This window comes from Patiria miniata, unplaced genomic scaffold (assembly GCF_015706575.1).
Source record: "Patiria miniata isolate m_02_andy unplaced genomic scaffold, ASM1570657v1 HiC_scaffold_7, whole genome shotgun sequence".
In the NCBI taxonomy this organism is placed as follows: domain Eukaryota; kingdom Metazoa; phylum Echinodermata; class Asteroidea; order Valvatida; family Asterinidae; genus Patiria; species Patiria miniata.
The window spans coordinates 2,392,691-2,415,035 of NW_024037074.1; the positions used below are offsets into that span (position 1 = coordinate 2,392,691).

Below are 22,345 nucleotides of genomic sequence, written 5' to 3' on the forward strand. Positions count from 1 at the left end.
TGCATACATAATTAGGCTGCATTGCATTGTGGGTAATTATGCACAAAATTATCATTCTGATATACACACTAAAATTGGCTCCTTTAAATCAGTTTTAACCAATTCGCTTTTCTAAAATGAGAGTTTTGTTTTCCTTTGTCAAATGTTTATCCTACAGTTTTTTTTTACAAATGGCATTCACAACATGCAGATTATATGCAAATTGTATGCAAATAGTGCAGATTCCATTTTGTAGCATCATGGCTTATAGAAAAAAAAAAGATTTGAACATTGTTTTTAAAGCTTTAAAATGCATTTTTACAAACCTTGTATGGTAATGCTTCATCTTATTAATATCTGTATCTGTGAAGAAATGAATTATGCAAATTAGGTAGAATTATGCAAAGTAGGTGATTATGAATATTAATATTATTTGCATATTTTTTTTATATCTCTAGTCACCAACACAGGTCACAGTTTCAGGAGCTGGACAAGCCCAGAAAGATGAGTGGATGTACGTCAAGGCAGCCAAGGAGAACAAGGCTAGCGGAGAGACCAGACCCGTGGTCAGAACCCACGACACACAGGGTGATAGGCCAAAGGTCAAGGAATTAGATGTAAGTTTGTGCACGCTTTAACATTTATTGTGACATTTTTATTAATTTTTTTTTTTTTTTTAACACAGTACTGCAGTTTCATGGGCCGGCTGGTAATCATACCTGTGTTACAACACAAACAGATTTTACCGCCCTTTCAAAGAAGTAAATTTGAATTAAAAAAAAATGTAATTATCAAAATGTGACAACATCTTTAAAAGAAATGAAGGATAATTAAGATCGAATAATTTTATTAGAAGTGTTGTAGCGGAGCCCATTAAAAGTCCTCACAAGTCAACCACAAGTCACTCAGTCCCAAGTCAAGTCACAAGCTCTTCCAGTGAACTGGGACAAAGGCATTCCTTTTGTTATTATTAATCCACCTGCTACTTGTTACTTGTTATTCTCTTGTGACTAGACTTGTGATCACTTATGATTGTTCGCCTTGCAGGTTGTGTTCTTCTTGAGGGATGGCCTGGGCGTGTCGCTAGTCAACAGAACACCGGAAGAGGTTTTGTATATCTTACTGTCTGGTCTGGAGGTACAACACGTCAGCACACGGCAAGAAATCACCCTCAAAGTCCAGATCAAAAACATACAGGTGAGGCGAGACAAACTTTATTAAAGAATTTAACTTGAGTAGACTTCTTGTCGGACCTGTATAAATAAAAGAGAGAAATATGAATAAAGACTAAGTTAAAAAATGTTCAAAGGATTTTGCAAAAAAATAAAAATAATAATAACTGAAATGAGTGGGTAGTTTTAAGTTACTTGATAAAATTTAAAAAAAAACATAAAAAAGAGAAGTAAAGTTGGACAAATATAAATTCAATTTAAAAAAAGGAAGAGTGAACCTTTAAATGAAGGAATATTTTGATTTTCTTGTCTGATTTTGTTTTGCAAGAACAGTGACCCTTTTCTTCAAAATTGTTTTGCTTACTGGAAAAGTTTGAAATTAAAATAGTCTTTATTTTTGTGTAATTTTTACTTATCTTTGTTTGAAACAGGTGGACAATCAGCTGACCGGAGCACAGAAGCCAGTTGTATTGTTCGTCACTCCATCCCAAGATGACAAACCGAGCATGTCCAGTACACCGGCATTGAGTATATCGGCAACGAAGCTACCATCATCTCATGAAATGGTGGATATTTACAAGGTATGGCAGTCACAATGCCCAACAACCCCTCTCGACAGTCCAAACACTCGACCTTCTACCTTACGACAAAACTTGTAGTCATCAGAAATCAATCACAAGTCCAGTAACAAACTTTTGTCATTTTTTTTGTGGTTCCCCTGTTGCATGTCTGATAACAGGCATGCAAGTTTTCCTCAGACCGGCTTCATTCTTCTTGATGTACTTATCGTGTATGCCTGTAAAAATTACAAAATACTGCAAAGAGTCTTCTGAAGCTTGCAATATCCTCATGTTCTGACTTCCTGGTTGCATGCCTGTATTAAATTTATTGTTAAAGATATAGTCCATCATTTGTAATTTGTGCATTTTGTTCGTTTGAAGCAACAAAAGTGCTCAAAATCTAAAGAAGGGTACTGAACAACTAACCTGATGAAGTTTCAGCTCAGCTTCAGCTGTATATTCCGAGAAAAACAGCATTCTAGGACCTAAATTTCAAATCAAAAGTTGCTGAATCATGTTTTGAATTGGGCCTGAATTCAGCGTCTGAGACACGTTCTCACTAGCCGATTGCAGCTACGCGATGTCGCGCACTGATCTGACGAATAACAAAACGAACCACTTATTTAAATTTCCTACGGTGCGTCTTAAGAAGCACCGTTGGAAAGGCCTTCTTTCGTTGATTACTTCAAAATGACAGTTTGCCAGAAAGAATAATTTCACAGGGAGTTTAGTCCACTTACTATCTTTCAACCAAGTATGTTTTTCAACAATAATTACACCAGTTACTTTTCGAATAGCTGCAAATGATGGACTATAGCTTTAATAATTCCATTATGGCTCCTTTTGACTCTAGTACATTATCATACAGATATTTGTTGTAAATATGTGTCTCTTCAGTAACCACATTCTGCCCTTAGTTTTCAATACTCCGTCACAGACAGAAACACCAATATCTTTGCAAAGGAAGCCTTGGACCATGTTTGAAACAGGCATCGTCTATGGCTACGTCTATTGATAACAGCATGCCAATGGTAAAACCAAAGCCGTAGCCATAATCAATTCAGACACCGCCCCTTTTTCTCTGTGGCAGTTGTTGTTTGTCAATCTTCGTAAGATGACCCTGAACCTTGAGGAGCTGCTCTTGCTCAAGCTGATGCAGTTTGCCGGATTCGCTCAGTCGGACAGCGAGATTGAAAAGATGGACGAGAGCTATTACAACTCACTCAGGTTGGTCCGATATTATTAACCCCTAATTGTCAAGATTGTTAGAGATTCGTGGATCCATCTCAAACTCCCTCCGTCTGTGCCATATACATGGCAGCTTTAAGTACACCAGCTGTTATAATAATAATAATAATAATATCGGAGTCTTATATAGCGCATGTACTCAAGGCGCTGGAGATATGTCTATTATTAAAGGAAACATGCAGTCCAAAATTTTCATAACGTATTTTATTTTATATATACATTCATTTATGTGTATTAAATGTGAATTAAAAGCAGAACTGGTTCTGGTGTACGTTTAGTGTGGTAATTTGCCGTCCAAAATTGAACCCCCCCTTTTTGATTTTCGCGGCAACTCCAAATGAGGGCGCTGTTCATGACGTAAACAAAGGCAGAGAAATCCAGGGCCCGTAAATGACGTCTGGGTACGAGACGGATTAGCGAAGTCACTGTGCTCTGTGTATGTGCAGCTGCCGCGTACTCGTACGTGGCATTATGCACACGTAGGAATGTGTCTACATATACATGTACATGCACACGTGGACGTGCCACGGTGCCACCGTTGCAAATGAAACAAGGACGACCGTCATGACCGTGAAGGTTCCGAAGACTCTTCTTTCCTTAGCGAATCCGATAAAAATTGTACAGATTCGTCCGATTCGAATCAGAGTTCTAATGATTCAGACACTGACTCGATGTTTTTTAGGAGCATGCCAAAGTTGCTGTACAGACCAGCATCAAAGCACGACAGTGCAGCGCAGAGGGCCGCGAACTCACTGGGCCCGGACCACTTTGCTCTGGTATTTACCTTCACTTTGGCTCTCCAAATGCTCCGATATTTCGGATTTACTGGAAACAAATGAAGGCTTACTCCATCCTTGGTAGTTTTGCTACACCCAGCAGCCACACACCTTGTCGGCATCGCCAAAAATCGGGTGTTATTTCTCCTCGATTCCGAACGAAACATCAGAAAAACTTTCAGTGCCGCAATGTATTTACATGTATTATGTTGCACGCCGCAATGCCGGTGCCCCCCGCAGTGCGGCAAGTCTCTGCCTTGATTTGCGTCATACCCCTCGCGAAGTTTTATGTTAATGAAGCTTCCCTTTGTGGGGCAGAGTAGTTTGACCAAACATGTTCACAAATTATTTTCCCCCATTTATCCCAGAAGACAAACACTGCCATACACAAAATATTGTTAAGAACATCATCCTTTATTGATTTAAGCAAAAAAAATGCAATCAAAATTTTATTTCATGTTCCCTTTAAAGAAAGGTAAATAAAGTTTATGAGAAATATGAGACCCATTATGTAGCACCTTATAAGGGTTTACAAGGTGCTGCGGCACATATTGCAGCCACTGCCAGAAACACCAGGGCAAACCCCTTCTCTTAGCGATAAGTGTTACTGGGTTCTTTAACCCTCTCATTACCACATTGTTTATTGACTTGGCTCTCCCCAGGACCAAATTGTTTGCTCAGTCATGCGGAAATCACTAGAGCGTGAACAAAATGACCACAAGTCCAAAACTCACTTTTTTCAACCCACATTTTCACTACCAAGGAGTGATTTAAATCATAGGTGTTGTGTGTAAAGTTTGTTCCTCGAACCTTACTCTTTTATGTAATGTAAAAATGAAGTCCATATGTGTAAATATAAGAAAGTTATGCCTGTTTGTTCATCTGGTTCCATTTATGAAACTGCAAGCCATTTCACCACATGACCGAATGGCACTCCATACCTCAATTTGTGAGTGGATACTTCTCAAGCACTTTTCTCATTTTTTTGTAATGGCAACACTATGAATAAACTACACCATTAGAATGATCCGAAAACACTCTTTCAGCTGGTATATGGTTGATGTATGGCCGACCAAACATATCAACATGCCGCCTTTCTGAAAAGTAGTGAATATATCTGTGTTGAGGGTGTTCTGTGTGTGGTTTCCTGGTCGACTAAAGTCGCCCATGGGAACCAGCAGGGGGGTTCTTCTTGTCGACAAAAGTCCCCCATTACCACATGGTAAGGAAAGGGTTAACGTGCATTACACAACACATGGGACCTACGGCTTTACGTCCCATCCGAAGGACGAAGCAATAATGGTAAAGTGCCTGCTCAAGAGCACAAGCACCATGTTCCCACGGTCAGGATTCGAACCCATGTACCACGGCACACGAGTCGAACACTGTAACCATTGGACCACAGCACCCCACTACATTATCAACTGGGCGTAGAACTACAAAGTCTGCCTTGCTAGGTTCCATTGATCCTCCTGGTTAGGAAAACACAAGTTATGGTTAAGTGTCTTGCCTAAGGACACAACACTGTGTGCCTTGATTGGAATCAAATCCTCATAAGTTCCCATGATACTCTAGGTTTGCAGGAAGCAATTGTTGTAAAGTGCTTTGCTACAGGACACAAGTACTGTGTCCAAAAAGAGATTCAAACCCACCTGGCGAGCATAATTTGAAACACGAGACTCTCTCGACTGCCCTTACAAGGTTTTGTGATACTTCCGGGTAGGGAGAAGCAATTGTGGTAAAGCCCATTGCTCAAGGACACAAAGTGCTGTTCCGAAGGCAGGATTCAAACCTGCATCCAGAAGAATATGAACCAGACGCCCTAGCCAACTATTTAAACCAAAAACTTAATTCTCGCCTCTTTACCTAGACCTGTGTCCGTAGAACAGAAGGCCAAACGCTACTTCTTTGAGACGCTGAAACTCAGCGCCACCGAGTTCAAACTGAGCGTGCTGACATCGTCCAAGCTAACGCCCGACCTCCAAGCCCTCAAGACTCAGCAGAGACTCTTCATGATCCAGTTTGAGGACGCCCCCGTTTCCTTGGACCCCTTCACTAGGCTCCACCCCTTTGAGACGCAGGAATTCCTCATAGACGCTGCAGTCAAACACTACACAGAGGTATGTAAATTAGCATTGACCTTTTAACTGTCATCTTTGACCTCAAATTGTAACTTACTTAGTATCTGACAGGGATGCAGGCTGCGTATTTTTTCTTGACACTGCAGGGAGGGGACACACAGCGAACTTTCCTACGGGAGCAGGGTTTTATCGCCGTTCTTGAGTGGAGACAATTATTATCTTGTGCGCACCTAATGAAATTTGGGACTTTACTTCCCTTAACAAAAAATCCTCCAGAGCCACGAATCAGAAAAGGAAAAGAAAATTTCTGCCATAAAATTTGAAATTGGCTTCAAATTAATAGTTATAGGGAAAACATCGAAAAACTGTTGAAAAAAAGAGGGAAAGGGGAAATTCAGGGCGGCAATCGATCAAGCAACCTCTAGACTATGAGCCGTGCGCTTTTCCACTGTGCCATCGGATTGCTTGGCTGGATCAGCAAATTTTTGTGTAATATACCCAGAGCGCGCATGTACATGTGTGTATGTACGTGACTGAAAGGATTGCAGAGCGTCACACAATCCTCTCGCCTTTTTTCAAGTCAAGTTGCTGAAAAATTGATTACCTGTCGCTACGGTGTAGAGAAAAAATATGCAAGCAGGCCACATAGTCAACCCAAGGGGTCAATTTTGTGGAACTTCTAAGTTTAGAAGTTCGCTAAAGTGTTAACAATATTTGTGATGCGAATAAGCTAAATGAGTTGTTTGTCGAGAACTTTCATTTGGAGATTCAGGCCAAAATAGGGCCACTTCTTCACATCACTTCATCACATCTCTTGGTGTTCCGACTTCCATAATTTGTGAACTAAAGATGGTATCAGCATGCGGTTTTCACAGTGGTAATGCTAAAATCGTGCTCTTTTCAGATCTGAAAAAAAAAGAAATTAATCCAGGGTCGACAAAATGTCATATGATGCATATTGCCAGTGACTGGTTCGCAACTGACTGTGACTTTCTTGTCCTCAGGAGTTGAAGAGTCAAGCAGTCAAGATCTTGGGTTCGGTGGATTTCTTGGGCAATCCGATCGGTTTGATCCAAGACCTCCGAGACGGTTTGAAGGAGCTACTCCTCGAAGGCAACGTGACTGGTATGGTCAAGAACGTCACCCACGGAATGTCCAACACAGCTGCTAAGGTATCAAAAACTTGGAGTTTTCCTGTTTTGGTTTTTTTTTTGCTATTTCTCCTTGTGATTTTATTTCATGAATTTTATACAGAAGCTGTAGTAATCCGCAACTGCAGTTTGGAAATATTTAAAACATTGCTATAAAAAGTGTAAGAGGTGTGGATTTTTCAAACAGTGTTTCAGGCTATGGGGCATGTATGGGTATTGTGGCTTGGGACATCGCCCATTGCATCACAAATATGTGTAGATTAAGGAGGGAGGACTTAATCAATTCCTTACCCCTCCCCTCTCGTCCTCAAAAGTCATCACAAGTCAATCACAAGTCATTAAGGCACAAGTCAAGTGATCTGTGACTAGGCATTCTGTTGTCATCATTCCTTCCCAGTTCCTTTCCTTGTGATCTGGCTTGTGATTGACCTGTGATTGACTTGACACATTCTGTTGTAGGTTCGAGTCCTGCTTTGGTCAATAAAGTGTAATTGACTTGAATAAACTTGTCAGATGGTAGAGCACCTGAACGGTATTCCAGTGGTCCCACATTCAAATCCTGTTTCATTCAGTTACCTGTGATTGAATCGACTACAACACAGTCAGAGATGGTATGGCACCTGTGCCGTATTCCAGAGGTCGCTGGTTCGATTCCCGCTTTTGTCAATTCTTACGGAGAAATCTACTTTGATTTCCAGGTGACCGGCTCCATAGCCAACACTCTGGGTACCGTCATCATGGACAACCATCACGAAGAGATTCGCAGCGACATCCGCGGCTCCCACGACGGGAGTAGCTCTGGTCACCTCAAAGCCGGTGTCCGGGGGTTCACCTTCGGCGTAGTGGGCGGGCTGACCAGCATCTTCACGCAGACCTACCAGGGCATGACGGAAGATGGTGTGGAGGTAGGTATTGTTCTATGCACTGTATTCAGAGTGACATGAACCTTGCACCAACATTTTGTCGTTCAGTTGCACAACCAAAGATGACTTGGGGGAGGGACTAAAATAAACAGATTTAAGTTTCCGAAAAACCACCCTGCAATTCTTTTTACAAATTGCCACTGAACAATCTGAACAATCTTCCAATCTGAACATTCTGCTTTAAAAGTAATGGTAGGCCACTCTCATGCCTTAACCCTGTCTGTTTTTCCTGGTGTTTAATTCAGGGTCTCATGAAAGGTTTAGGCAAGGGAGTCATCGGTACTGTAGCCAAGCCCGTGGCTGGCGTGATGGACCTAGCCTCAGGCACCATGGCAGCCTTGCGTAGCTCCACCAGCAGCGAGAGCCACCTGGTTCCCAACAGGGTGAGGCTGATGCGCTGCTGTGTCAACCCAGCCGGTATGCTTCCCCGGTACTCTGCTTACAACGCTCGGGGGCAGGAGTACATGCAGAAGCTGTGTGAGTCGTCCAACGGCAAGGAAAGGTGGGTAGGTGGGGACCGATGAGAGATGGTGGAAGTTGGATCTTGAGTCTGTGGTATGATTCCATCTCAAGTCGAATCTCTATTTCATCACAAGGCATATCAGAAGTCCATCACAAGTCAAGTCACAAGTCGATCACAATTCAAATCACAAGTCCATCACAAGTCAAATCACAATTCAAATAATAATTTCATCACAAGGCAAATCACAAGGCAAATCACAAGGCAAATCACAAGGCAAATCATAGTTTCATCACAAGGCAAATCACAAGTCCATCACAAGGCAAATCACAAGTCCATCATAAGGCAAATCACAAGTCCACCACAAGGCAAATCACAAATCCATCACAAGTCCATCACAAATAAGGTCAAACGTAACAGGGGATAGTGACCAAGGAATGACATTGTGAAAGTTGTTTGAATTGCTCGTGACTTGACTTGAGACGGAAGGAATTGTGATGGACTGGTGATAATTAACTTGTGATTGACTTGTAAATGATTTGTGATTGACATATGCTCACTTGTCTTCAACTCTGGTCACTGTACCAAATAGCACTGGCTGTGACTCGCTTTACAATTTGAAACTGTCTGAAAATTTGAGCAATTAGACAAAATGCTCAGTAAAGTGACTTAAGAGTATAATGCACAAAACGGGACAGTAAGTTACCATCATGTTAACACATTATTTTTCTCTTGCCATATTTATAAAGTTCTGTCTTTACTTGAACACTCCAAAATTCGCTCCAGGTCTAAATATCAGCCAGTGCTCTCAGCCAGTGCTGAAAAAAAGATCATGTGACCGTATAGACAGAGATACCACTTTTCCGGTTTTAACTGGAATTCCGGGTTTTTTTTTAAATCTCACAAAATTCCGTTTTTTCCGGTCGTCAAAATAACTGGAAAAAGAGAAGAAAAACTGTGGAAATGCGTTGATTTTTACCTCGTTAGCGCTCTCGATTTAGACGCACGCATGGCACAACGTTGTTTGTTGGTTGCCGAGCCTGCATGCGATACAGGCGGCCAACGTACTTGCACGCAGTATACAACGGCGCCTCGCGCGTGCTTCACCGCGTGCGGGCGTGTTGTGCGCCAAGTATACAGAACATTCAGCTTGGAAATCAAGTCTATCATTTCAGTATCATTGGTTTCTGATCGCAGTGATATATGTGAACACAAAAAACGCCGGGTACCAACCATGTTTTCCTCGAACGCATCGCGTAATGCAAACAGCAGCGCTGTGGATGGAATCGTGCATGTTTCGTGTCAAATATTACGTTGGACATTCGGGTAGGCAGAATAAATATTAGGAATATGAAAAAAGTCAAAGAGATCGAACGAACCGACAGCTTAAAGGCCATTAAATTAAATCAACGAAACTTGGCTTGGCTACAAGATAAAGATGACAACGGGGACTTTGTGTCGGACTCGGAGTGTCTTTTGCGCACACAAAAAGTTCCGTTTTTTTCAAGCAGCCGTTCCATTTTTTTCAAGCAGACCTAGTACCATGTACCACTGCGTGTACATAGTACATTTACGAATCCCCTGGTGTACGTGAGTCACACACAAGGAACGGCGCGCATCAACCAGCTAAATGTCCTGCCCATGGGATGTCGTTGCTAGGTAAAATGCGCCCTCTTTTGTTGGCGCACGGAGCCCATAGACCACGTCACACCTGTTTACAAAGTTGGTGGGCATAAGGAGTAACAGACAGAGAGCTATGGGGGATATAGGGACTAATGCCCTACCTACACAGCACTGGGAAACGTGAGGTGAGAATTTACAATCTTTTGTTTTTGTTGGCAGATTTTTCTCCATGGAGACCTTACGATCGAGTCCAACTGAAGGCATGCAGGCATTGATCACCAGTGAGTGGACGTACTTCTTGCCCATCAATGACCCTCTCTCCCCCGTCCTACAAGTCATGCATTCCGAGCTTTTCCATGCAAGACACATACAGCATGGTGAGTACTGGACCATTCCATACAGTTATAGGGTAGATTACATCAAAAATAGTCTCATGATTTTTAACCAATTGATGCAGGCTGTGTTAGTGCCAATACTGTAGCCACAAATTGGTCGGCTGTCAAGATTTCAGTTTTGTGATAAAAAGAAAGCACCAAAGTATGATTAAAAATTGTGATTACTTGTTTAGTATGCAACAACTCAAATTTTCGTGTTCACAATTTCCCAAGGTGAACAAAATTGTACTTGAAATATTGGCACAAAAATCTTTGCCCACTGATCAAAATCAAAAAATTGGACACAGCGTTTCTTGTGACAGGACATTTTAAAGCTCGAAGAACAATTTAACTGCCGTTTTGGCCCCTATTCCTTTCCATATTGAGAAAATCTTTGTTGATTCTTTGTGCGTTACAGGTGGAAAGCACTACATTGAGCTGACCAAGATGGCGAACACAGAAGCTGGGGTACTGACGTCGCGGTACGACTCCAAAGAACGACCCAAAGTAGGCTGTGACAATGAGAAGATAGCCAAAAAGGTAAAAGTCATCTACTAGCCCACATTCTAACTGCCATCCGCCATTTTAGCCGTACATGTATCCTTCAAATAATTTCAGTCAGTGGACCCCAGTAAGCTTGGTGGTCAAGTGGTAAGACACCTGCAATCGTACGCAGGGGGTACTGGGTTCAAGTCCCACCTGAGTAACCGTGTGAATATGCGAGCCTTTGGACGGCACTGAGTATACAGTGTTTACAAAATTTCCCTGGGACAGGGCAAAACCCAGTATTGAATTTCCCATGAATCTGGGGGAGTGTGGCCTTGTGCTTAGGGTTCGTGACTTATGATCAGAGGGTCAGAGGTTCCAATCCAGCTGCTGGCCATATGTTGTGTCCTTGGGCAAGCCACATCATCCTCACTTGCCTCTCTCCACCCAGGAGTATAAATGGGTACCGGCATTAGCTGGGCAGTAACCTGCGATGGACTAGCATCCAAACCAGGGAGGGGGATTGAAATATACTGGGTTTTTTTTCATATCAAGTTAATTGGAGATAAATGTTGGCCTGATGAGTGATATTCGCTGAGAATTTCATGTATACCTAGGCTGAAAACAAACTGAAAATGGTGGATGTCCAGATTTTTTCCCTAGAGCAGTACAAATGTACTCACTTTACCGTGAATCTGGTGACAAATTCTTTTCCAACATTGTCATCTGCCAAAACTTTAAAAAAAGAACTTTACAAACTTTGCCATAGTATATTGTTGATAAGAATTTCCTGCCTTTGTTAGGTATCACAGCAAATCAACTATGCCAAGGGATGCTATGAGGAACTGAAGCAGCAAGTCATGATGGATACCACCGACAACAACCTGAAACTGGAACTGGTGAAAGAAGATGATACATGAAACGGTCGTTGGTAAAAGGGTAACACAGGTTCATGAAAAATAGGAGCGTCTGTCCCGTTTGGGTTTGAAGGATATGTACATGAAATAGTTGTAGGCAACCATGTAAATCAGGTTCATGGAGAGCAGATGTCAGTTATGTTTTGAACTTATACAATACATGCTGATGCTACATGAAATAGTTGCTGATAAATAAGGAGTTACTATTTCATCCAAAGCAGATTATCAATCTGTCAAGTTTATAACTTGTGACGGATGATACATGAAACGGCCATTGATAAAAAAAAAGCCACAACCTGATGCAAACATAAACTGTAAATATTAAGCTACACCATTCCGTTTTTTTAAGGCTACAGTGACGTGATGTTATTTAATTTCGCAATTAAAAGAAAACTGAAAATTTGTTTTACGAGTGAGCGCACCCATTTCATGGAGGCTGCTGATGAGCAGGAAACATCACTAAGCCCAAAGAGCCTACCCAAAGAGCCTACCCAAAGAGCCTACCCAAAGAGCATGGACAGGCCTCCTGAGGAGTAACTAATTGCCTTAAGGGATTAAACTGAAATGGGCTCAGTCAAAGATAAACATCGAAAATCCTGGTATGAAAAGGGCCCAGGCTTTTAAAAGGGAAAATCACCTCATGACTCCAGCTGGTAGTGTATTAAATTTTAATTATTTTGCGAACTGTAAAAAAAAATTGACGAAAGAAGCTTGATATTTTTTTGTTAAGTATTTGCTTCACCCGAAATTGAAGTCTTATTGCCAGTTCATACTTCTTGCGAATGCAATGCGAATTTGACATCACAAAGTATTACCTGCGAAATTTGTAGGAGCTGAAATATGTTCAACTTTTGCGAATTCTCAAAATTTGAAAACGTCACAAATTGGCATTCGCTTTCGCGCCGGCCTTTAACTTTGCAAACCGGCCTTCAACTTTGCCCATGAAACAATAATTAAAATAACATGCAACAGACAAGTGATATTATTTTGAATATTTTTTTACCAACACTTTTCTTTTCTTTAAAATTAAAACGATTAACTGTTTACATTACAGCTGTCAGATATACTTTTTATGTTCTTTTATTACTGAAAAAAAATATGCATAATTACTTATCATAAATTTTATTATTTATGTGGGGTTGATAAAGCGTGCTAATTAAAAATTGCCAAAAATAGTTGGAAGTTTTTTGCAGATGTTAAAAAAATAATTTAACTTGAGGATTTGCAAAGTTCGGTTGTATGGGCAGTTTCTTACGACAAAACTTTACGGAATGTTCGAGGTGTGTTGTAGTTTACATTAGTACCAATGTGTCACGTCGGAAAATCATTGAAATTGTGATGGAAAATAATGGGGATCATTATATTATTTTGCTGTTGGTTTCGCCAACGGAGTGTATTTCTTAAGTGTGTCATTTTACAAAAGAATAGTGTTGTGAACATCTATCTATTAAGGTGCAACCAATTAGAAGTGTTCTATAAAAAGAACTCTAGACCATTTGACTACACGTTCAACAACGATGCCAATGCAATAATGTACAGTAATGTCAGTATATATATGTGTAAAAAAGAATGAAATAAAAAAAGTTTAAGAGATGCCTACAACAATTTTGTACGAATCCTATTATTAAGGTTTTTTCCCCCGTGTTTTTGCTACGTTTCTTTTCTATGCTAAGCCAATCATTATAGTCACACGTTTCCATGAACTGGTTCTTGAAAAAAATGATTTTAAGTGTTGCTCAAAAATTTCACTAAAGATTAACTTCAGACAATTGTTTTCGTCTTGTTCAAATATGTCAAATTTGACAATTTCTCCGTGTTTTTAATTTTTAATTTTATCCGTTAAGCCATTTCATGGGCACTCCAAGGAGTATGAATGCTCCATCCTCCAAGCAACAAAATACAAGAAAATTTATGTCATTTAAAAAAGCAGACAGCCAGGTTGTCAAAACAATGACAATAAATCTGTCTTTCAGGAAAATACCAACTTAAATTTAAGGGTTTTTTTTCCTCAGTAACACTACATATTAACTTTTAGAGTTCAGACTTAATTAAGAAAAACACACAAAAATCACCACTTTCAACCACTTTAGTAAATGTTTAGCTTTGGGAGAACTTTATTTCATTGTGTTAACATTGTCCATTGCAATTCCTTTGATAAAAAGGAACTACAATTTTCTACATTTAAAACCGTCTTTTAAAACAAAAAAAATTATGGAATCAATCAGCCATTTATAGTAATGCTTCCGACACTGATAGCAGTACATATTCAGTTCTTCCCAAACTGCTTAAAAATGTTTAACATCCAGTTAAACTACAGCAAAACAATGATTCACAACCACCAATATTGGTTTGTATTTTCAAGGGGCCAGTTTGTCGTGCAATCCTCTTTCCTGATTAGAAAAAACAAACAAACAAACTTGCTTTAGAAGAGAACACTCTTGACAACTCTTTTAATTCCTAAAAAAAATTGGGGATAAGTAGCACAGGAAAACAGAACTCTTGATGTAAGCAGTTGAAGTTTTTTACACACTGGCACTGTTTAATTAAATTAATAGACACATCCTTTGTCAAGTTAAATAAACTTTCCAATGCACTCAATGCAAATATTACAAATGTATACATTTTCCTCATTCACTATCTAACTTTAACAGTTGCTCCTCTTATAAATGAAGGATACAAGCACATGTTGCCAAATACAAGAATCATTAAAAACTACAAGAAAAAAGTCAAAAACTGGATCCATTTCTAGTGCGAGTCTGAACTTTTTAAATTTCTGAATAATCTTGGTGAAAAATGTCCAGCATCTGCCCAGTGATTTGTGGTTCAATTGAAGGCATAATTTAATATCGTGTTTGAAATCAGAGAGGACAGTCGTATCAGATGCATATTTGTAAAACAACATATTTTCTTTTTTTGAAGCTTGCAGCTTACTAAAATACCTGCACAACATGACATGCATGCACAAAAAAATATGTACTGCCTTCAAGCAATATCTTCTATTTGAAATGTGGATTCCTTTAAAAAAAAAACTTGAATAAAAATCATTGGTAAATTCTCTTCTAAAATAACTCATTTTCTCCATTTACACACAAATATCAAGAACCGAGAAATCAAAAAAATTTGGTTGTCCTTCCCCCTCCCTAAAAAAACATTGAAATCCTGCTCAGTAATGCACGCTCTTAAGATAGGCCGAAACATATCAAGTACATGCATCTTGATAAGTCATTCAAGATCTATCACGATCTACTGGACTTCCCTAAATGAATCTCTTGAATGACAACAGCGCCCTCTAGCTGCGACTCTGAACCAGACCAACATTCACGTCACTGAACACACACAAATAAAACCTCATTAAATTTTGCATTTCTCCACTGCAGTTCTATCATTTACGTTATAACATGTATTTACAAACAGTTCCCCTTAACACAAGTTGAAAAATTGAGATATATCTGGATTTAAAATACTGATTTTGTTACAACAGCCTAAAACGGCCCATTGTTTTTGAGGGTAGATCTAGCAGAATTGAAATTTGGGTGGGTAAAGCAAAAGCGTTGTTGAAATCTCATCATGGAGCAGTTTGACTGAGGACGACTGGTCAACTCGTGGTTGATTCCCAAAGTAAATAATACATTTATGCAATAATTGCAATGTTTGAACTGCGTGAAGTCAATCGACAGTCAAAACTTCAATGTGAAACTCCTTGGTCCCGGCTCCCCGCTATGCATAATGATGCGCTTGGCTGTTGTAACCAGCTATGTGACAAGCCTCGGTAGACTGGTGCAGATAGTAGACTAGCCCAACAATAGATGTCACATGATATGAGTTCGAGCGAAGATAGTCAAACCCAAAATTCTGGATTGGACTATCATAGCTTGTTGATATCATCCCACCCAACCCCCGGCAGAAAAAATGTCCCCGAAATGGTGCTTCTCTAGAAAGCGAGATCTAATCATACTAGGTAACGATGAAGCTAGCCATGTTTCTATGCTGTGGCTTCTGACTTTAGGTCTTCCTTCTTAAACGATTTCATCAGGACCTTGATCTCTGCGATGGCTTTGGCTGGATTTAGACCCTGTCAGAAAAAATATAAAAGAAACAACTTGAAGATGATGTTCAGATTTTTTTTCAACGGTTCTGCTTTTGATGAAAACACCAGAGTTTAAAAACTCAAAGCTGTTACAAGCAGTTCTAAAAAAAAAAAAAAAAAAAAAAATCAGTATTAATTTAACCCTAACCTTCTTTGCAAAATGGAGGATTTTTCAGGATTGAGGTTATATAGCCAAAGTGTCTGGCTGATTTTGGAGGATGCACTGTGCCACGGTCATAGGCCGGACCTTGTGTTGTTTATACTCAGCCGTACATAAATTTATGTCTAGCTTATAACTGAAATCCTCTGCACTTCTCTGGGTGGCACTGGCTCTGCCTCAACAAATTGACAGTGATTACTGGAGGATTTTGCAGGATTGACGCAGAGGTCACCCCTCCAAGGACCACATTCAAGAAATAATGGAGGATTTGTAGGATTGAGGCTGTATGCATTTTTAAATGGAGGCAGTTGGAGGATTTTGCAGGATTTAGGTTGCATTCTAGCATAAATTCTTAGGGAGTTGGGGTTAAGGCACAAGGGCAATTTATGCAAAATGAGCAATGGCCATAAATACAAGAGAAAAAGACATCTTTTTAATTAGTAGGATATAACAATGCAATGTTTGACTACAACATTGCAGTTTGGGGATTAAAATAAGAACCAAACTTCCATTCTCAAAATAAAACGTGCATGTGTCATATCTTCACACAATTTCAAAAATAGTGAACTGTCAAAAAAGACTCAATACCTTCACAGATTGGCAATAAAAGTAGTGTTTTTCAAATCATGACTAACAGCAAGTCATACACAGCTTCACTTGAGCCACAGTCTAAAGCCTAATCCAGAGCCACATTCAAAGCCGTCATTTCAAAAAAGACCTCCTTAGTTTACTCATCCATTTTACCCCCCAAAATAAACAGCGCCCTCAACTGGTGTAGTGTTAAGTTTGGACTATGAAAAACACAGACTCTTTGGTTGTATTGGGCATGCTTAAAGTGAAGATAATTAGGACAGAGACAGGCCATGTGCAGGGGTAAGAATCCAGGGTTCAAAAGACCAGATTTCATAGGAGTCCAAATTCCATATGCCACCGGTCAGGAGCAATGCTAACAGACCATTATCATGTTGCGGCCATCTTGATTTTTCCCCATTCGAATCAGTGTAACCAAAGCGAGGCTGAAAGGAAAAATAGTCTGGTTCCTTTTTGTACAAACAACATTATCATTCAGTACTGCTATTGGATACAGGGAACATGACTGAAATGGTGGCAGCATGGTAAAGGTACCTTGGGGCACGTCACAGTGCAGTTCATGATGGTGTGACACTTGTAGACGGAGAATTTGTCCTGCATCCTGGCGATGCGTTCCGTCTGGTAGTGGTCTCGGCTGTCTACCATCCAGCGGTAGGCCTGCATCAGGACTGCGGGGCCCAGGTACTTGTCCCCGTGCCACCAGTAGCTGGGGCAGGAGGTGCTGCAACAGGCGCACAGGATGCACTCATACAGACCATCCTAGGGTTAAGAGAGAACAGGGGAAGATGTGCAATCAAGAAGTGTGGTTAATCATAGCTCAACTCAAACCCTAACTCCCTAGGCCTTTTTGCTAGGATGTAGCCTCAATCCTGCAAAATCCTCTTACTGGCCTCATGGAAAAATAGCTTATAGCCTGAATTGGACATTGTTTCCTGAATGTGGTTCGTGGAGGGATGACCACTGCCTGAATCCTGCGCGGTGACTGTCAATATGTTGAGGCTTGGCCAGTGACATCGTGGAGCAGTACGGAGGATTTCAAGCATAATCCAGGCCTATATTTATGCATGGCTGAGCAAAACCAACACAAGGTCCAGCCCAAGACCTTGACAAAGTGCATTCTACGAAATCAGTAACACGCTTTTGCCATGTAACCTCAATCCTCCAATTCCTCCACTTTGGCAAAGAGGATTTTGAAGGATTTAGGGCGGTTAGGGTTAATTAACAGAAGGTGATCCCTTTGTGATCAATTTCGAGAACCCTAGCTGGAGGGACACACCACGTGAGACGTTCTGGCAAAAGAGGAACTGGAAAGAGGTCTAAAGGAGGATCTGCGGGTATTGGGAGGGACAATAAAATTCTCCTTACAATACTGCTTGTTGCACTTCAATTGGACCTTTTGTTGACAAGTTGTGGCTGCTTAAAAGTCGCATTTATTGGCATCCCCAAAAAGTAAGATACTGAGTAAAAGGTTAGGGTTACTGGATTTTTTTCAAAGTAAAATAGTCAACCTACCAGCTTAGCACGATCCTCGATGGATTGGATGTACTGCTCTTTGCCATACTCCACTTTTTCCTTGCGCTTCAGATACGGCTCCACGGAGCGATACTGGGCATAGAAGTTATTCATGTCCTATAAAAAAAAAACAGAAAAATATCCATTAACATTTACTATTTGTATCGTTCTACTTCCTGCAGTAAATCATCAAGTCAAATAGTTACTATTTGTAGGAAAATTTTGTGTACTCACCGGAACCAAATCTTTGATGATGTACATGTGGGGTAGAGGGTAGATCTTCGCTGGCTTGGTCAGGCTAGCTCCATCAATCCGACTAGAAAATAAACAAACCCAAACAAACATTGAGTGAACAATCACTGTAAATCTTTATTATTCTATTAGAGTACTCATTAGGCCAAGTAAAAAGGGTACAGGATTCATGATCGTGAGATTGTGGGTTCGAACCCCGCCGTGGCCATGCGTGTTGTGCCCTTGAGCAAGGCGCTTTACCTCAATTACTCCTCTCAACCCAGGTGTTAAATGGGTACCAGCATTATTCAATGCTGGGAAGGTAACAGACTCGCTGTGGTGGTGTGGCGATCCCCCCACAGCAGCATTTCATGGACTTGAGTCTGGCCCAACCTTTTCGAAAGAGAGATGGGCACTCCGTTCCTGTGAACACAGGTTCGTCCCCCTTACCTTTACTTTACTGTGTGTACTACCAAGACCATGAAATCCAACAAAAAACAAGAAGTACTCAGCGTTACAGTTTGCTGGTTTCACGAGTGTAAGGGTTTACACTACTGTAACTCTTATGGCATATTTTAGCCACTAACCTGCTAACCGCTCTACTTGTTACTCGCTGCACCCCTGTACTGTATTGTTTTTATGAATGGACCAGGGAATAAATACATTGTTGTACAATGTAATACAAGTGTCTCACCACAGACAAGCCAGCGTGTTGGAGCCGTTGATGTTCATGGAGCAGGAGCCGCAGATCCCCTCGCGACACGACCTCCGAAAGGTCAAAGTGGGGTCAATCTCATTCTTGATCTTGATCAGGGCATCCAACACCATTGGTCCACACCTAAAAAAAAAAAAAGATAGGGTTGTTGAAGGAAAAACAAAATGAAAACTTGGATCGATCCCTATTTTGTAAATTCGTTAATCTTTTTAAAAATTCCGAACTTTTTTTTTTTAACTTTGAATCCAGTTTTGGTAAAGCAGGAGTTTGAATATCTGTTGCTAAAACAAATAAATACGTCATGGATCTATGTGTACCTTTTTTCAGAACTCAATAGTGACTTTAGGAAAAGGAGAGATTTTATTTGGAATTTGAATCGCGGAAGAAATCCTTGTTTTCTGGGATTACAGATGGAATGGACTTGTAATGTTGATAGGGGCTACATTGGCAACACCGACCCAATGATTACAAAGTGTGCATTAACTATAACCCCTTAAGCACTAGTCCTTAATCCACCAAAATCCACCAATGCAAAAAGATGTTGGTGTCCTGAGTCCATCAGAATCCACCAGTGTAGTACACATACCTCGTACACACCAAACATATAGCCAAGGAGTAAAACTGTTGAGATCCTGAATCCATCAGAGTCCCCCAACTGCTCAATATGGAGGTATCCCAAATCCATCCAAATCCTACATGCCAGGCTTACTGTCCTGAATCCATCAAAATCCCCCAACTTTTTCAATATGGAGGTATCCCGAATCCGCCGAAATTCTCCAAAACAGGGGTGTGGATTTTGATGGATTCAGGTACGTTAGGGTTAAAAAAAGTCAGAGAATTCCTGATTTCGTGAAACAGTAAAAACATTTTGTTTTCAATGTACAAAACTGTTGACCTACGTGTTGAGGTCTACATCGTATTCTTGCATACGGGGCTTGTCTCCCGGCTTATCAGGGTCCTGTGAAGGAAACAAATGCGTCAGTTATTTCCGAAATGCTCCTGTTTTCTCTAAATAAAATTGCAATAATTGCCAATCATTAGAAATATGTGGTAAAATTACTGAGCATACTGCATTTCATTATAAGCAGGGAACATTTGTAAGAATTTGTGGATGTTCCACACTCACCCTAGTCTATGATTTGTGGGCAGATTCGCTGAATAATTAGGCAAGACAACTGCCTCTTGACCTCTAGATTTTGACCAATCAGCGGGCACTTTCTATATCGGGTCTTCGGTCATTCACCCGTTGCGCGTCATACACAATGGATAAAAAAAACCTGTGTCCCGCGCTCTGTATCATGTTACACGATATGCGCCTGGCTTGAATTACAAAACATTGCATTTGAATTGACCAATCAAACCATTCAGTCCTGATTCGGGAATGAAATGACGTCACGATTTAGTAAAGTTGACTTCGATTGGCTGGCGCTCGGCTTGCAAATATCTGCATGTCTAGACATATCAGACGTTATACAGGAGACATGGCTAACGTGAATAACGGGTGATACTCAGACTGCACTCACCCATCTGTAGACGGAGAACTTCTTCAGTCTTTCTTGTGCCTGGGTTGCCGCGGCAACTTGTGCCGAGCGCACAGACTGTGAATATGAAAACACAACAGCAAACATTTAGCTCAATGTTCCAAGCTAGAGAAAGATGGCATCATCCAATTTAATAAGGAGGAACTTTAATATTATTGGGTTACGCTACTAAAAAAAGGTTTCTAGATTCTATAAAAAAATATTGAACCCGAAACCTAGCATTCTGGAAATAGCGACAGACTAGGCAGAAAAGGCAAGTATTTTTTGTTTGCCAAAATAATGTTTGCCAATGAAATGTTGCAACTTGACGCCACTTATGCGATTGTGTACAAAGTCCATGGAGAGTCAAGAACATTTTGCAAGTATTTTCAAACAAAATTGGAAATATTTCTCAGTCCCAGATTCATGTCTTAAAGCTATAGTCCATCATTTGCAGCTTTCCGAAAAGTAACTGGCGTAATTATTGTTGAAAAACATACTTGGTTAAAAGATAGTCAGGGAACTAAACTCCCTGTGAAATTATTCATTCTGGCAAGCTGTCACTTTGAAGTAATCAACGAAAGAAGGCCTTTCCAACGGTGCGTCTTTAGACGCACCGTAGGAAAATTTACATAGTTTGTTTTGTTATTCGGCGCAGTGCGCGCAAGCATTAGCACGACGCACAGGCGCACGCGGTTGCTATAATTCATTGGATCAGTGCGGAACATCGCGTATAGCTACAATTCAAAACGAATTCAGAACATGATTCAGCAACTTTTGATATGAAATTGAGATCATAGAATGCTATTTTTCTCGGAATATACAGCTGAAGCTGAGCTGAAACTTCATCAGGTTAGTTGTTCAGTATCCTTCATTAGATTTTGAACACTTTTGTTGCTTCAAACGAACACAATGCACAAATTACAAATAATGGACTACGGTATATCAGGCTTAGAAAAATATAATTCCCCTCTCTTTCATAAATCTTATCACCATTTTTGCAATGACTGACAACATGACTGATGACCTTCATTGAGATGATATATGAAGAAAAAAAGTGGCGTCAGGTTGCAACATTTTTTACTCTTTAACAAACCCATCATTCATAAACAGTCCATAGACATAGTGCACCCAAAACACAGTCAACATGATGGTCAAAATTAAAAGAAACTCGTTCAACCATGTTCCTAGCTCCATCACACACACAAAATAAACAACAGTCAAAACCGTCAAACTATAAGTATTATTAATTTCCTACAACTTTAATTGACTTTTGCCCAATTTACCTGAAAGGATAGCAACGCTGCCTGCCTTGAAGCAAGCTGGAAACCTTTCACAACACTCAGAGACGCCATTTTCAATCTTAAAAACTTAGATAATGTCACAAATCCAGCTTATCACTGATATCAGCTTATTTACGCAACATCTTCTCCAAGGATATGCTGTGTGTACGTGCACTGTGTCAACTTCACAATGTCGCCCAGTTAATGAACGTGTAGATGGCGTCAATGGTAGGTCAAATCAAGTCGAATGGAACATGAACTACACTAGTTAAATATATTCATACATTATACAACTTAAAAATAGCGCCCTCTATATCAAGTAAGACGACGCGCATTTCGCTCGTACCACTGTTCCCCCCCCCCCCTCCCAAAAAAAGCGCAAAGGACAATGGGGTCATTGAACCAGACTAGTACCCACCGTACGCCCTGCGCAAACAGCTAAGGCCAGAGCACGCAAGTACGAGCGAAGCGCTTTGCATTAACACTCTACAGGGCC

At 40.5% G+C, this 22,345-nt stretch overlaps 2 protein-coding genes across 3 annotated transcripts in view; one reads left to right on the top strand and one right to left on the bottom strand.

The window, feature by feature from the left end:
• LOC119745753 (vacuolar protein sorting-associated protein 13D-like) overlaps nucleotides 1–13,352 on the top strand; it is a 94,821-nt gene extending 81,469 nt beyond the window's left edge. Inside the window, exons 63-73 of one of the 2 annotated variants that reach the window (XM_038222337.1) lie at nucleotides 438–596; nucleotides 1,027–1,176; nucleotides 1,583–1,732; nucleotides 2,802–2,938; nucleotides 5,606–5,855; nucleotides 6,821–6,988; nucleotides 7,666–7,872; nucleotides 8,136–8,392; nucleotides 10,193–10,350; nucleotides 10,766–10,887; nucleotides 11,637–11,753. In XM_038222337.1, the coding sequence (XP_038078265.1) occupies nucleotides 438–596; nucleotides 1,027–1,176; nucleotides 1,583–1,732; nucleotides 2,802–2,938; nucleotides 5,606–5,855; nucleotides 6,821–6,988; nucleotides 7,666–7,872; nucleotides 8,136–8,392; nucleotides 10,193–10,350; nucleotides 10,766–10,887; nucleotides 11,637–11,753 (1,875 nt within the window). Of the gene's footprint in view, nucleotides 1–437; nucleotides 597–1,026; nucleotides 1,177–1,582; nucleotides 1,733–2,801; nucleotides 2,939–5,605; nucleotides 5,856–6,820; nucleotides 6,989–7,665; nucleotides 7,873–8,135; nucleotides 8,393–10,192; nucleotides 10,351–10,765; nucleotides 10,888–11,636 lie in introns of both variants that reach the window. The other variant, XM_038222335.1, reaches the window with a different exon arrangement.
• A 488-nt stretch (nucleotides 13,353–13,840) lies between these two features.
• Nucleotides 13,841–22,044, bottom strand: LOC119745754 (succinate dehydrogenase [ubiquinone] iron-sulfur subunit, mitochondrial-like). Its single transcript, XM_038222339.1, has 8 exons — nucleotides 21,853–22,044; nucleotides 20,570–20,644; nucleotides 19,946–20,004; nucleotides 19,026–19,169; nucleotides 18,335–18,416; nucleotides 18,101–18,217; nucleotides 17,123–17,347; nucleotides 13,841–15,822 (listed from the first exon to the last, which is right to left on the bottom strand). The coding sequence occupies exons 1-8, from the start codon at nucleotides 21,919–21,921 to the stop codon at nucleotides 15,733–15,735; spliced, it is 861 nt and encodes a 286-aa protein (XP_038078267.1). The 5' UTR covers nucleotides 21,922–22,044; the 3' UTR covers nucleotides 13,841–15,732.
• Between the last annotated feature and the right edge of the window lie 301 nt (nucleotides 22,045–22,345).

Bases quoted from the DNA above. Each gene is read 5' to 3' on its own strand.
- LOC119745754 (XM_038222339.1), bottom strand. From the start codon at position 21,921: ATGGCGTCTCTGAGTGTTGTGAAAGGTTTCCAGCTTGCTTCAAGGCAG. The intron at 19,170-19,945 runs GTAGGTCAACAG...TTTTTTTTTTAG, and splicing joins TACGATGTAGACCTCAACAC to GTGTGGACCAATGGTGTTGG. The intron at 18,218-18,334 runs GTGAGTACACAA...TTTTTTTTATAG, and splicing joins TCATCAAAGATTTGGTTCCG to GACATGAATAACTTCTATGC.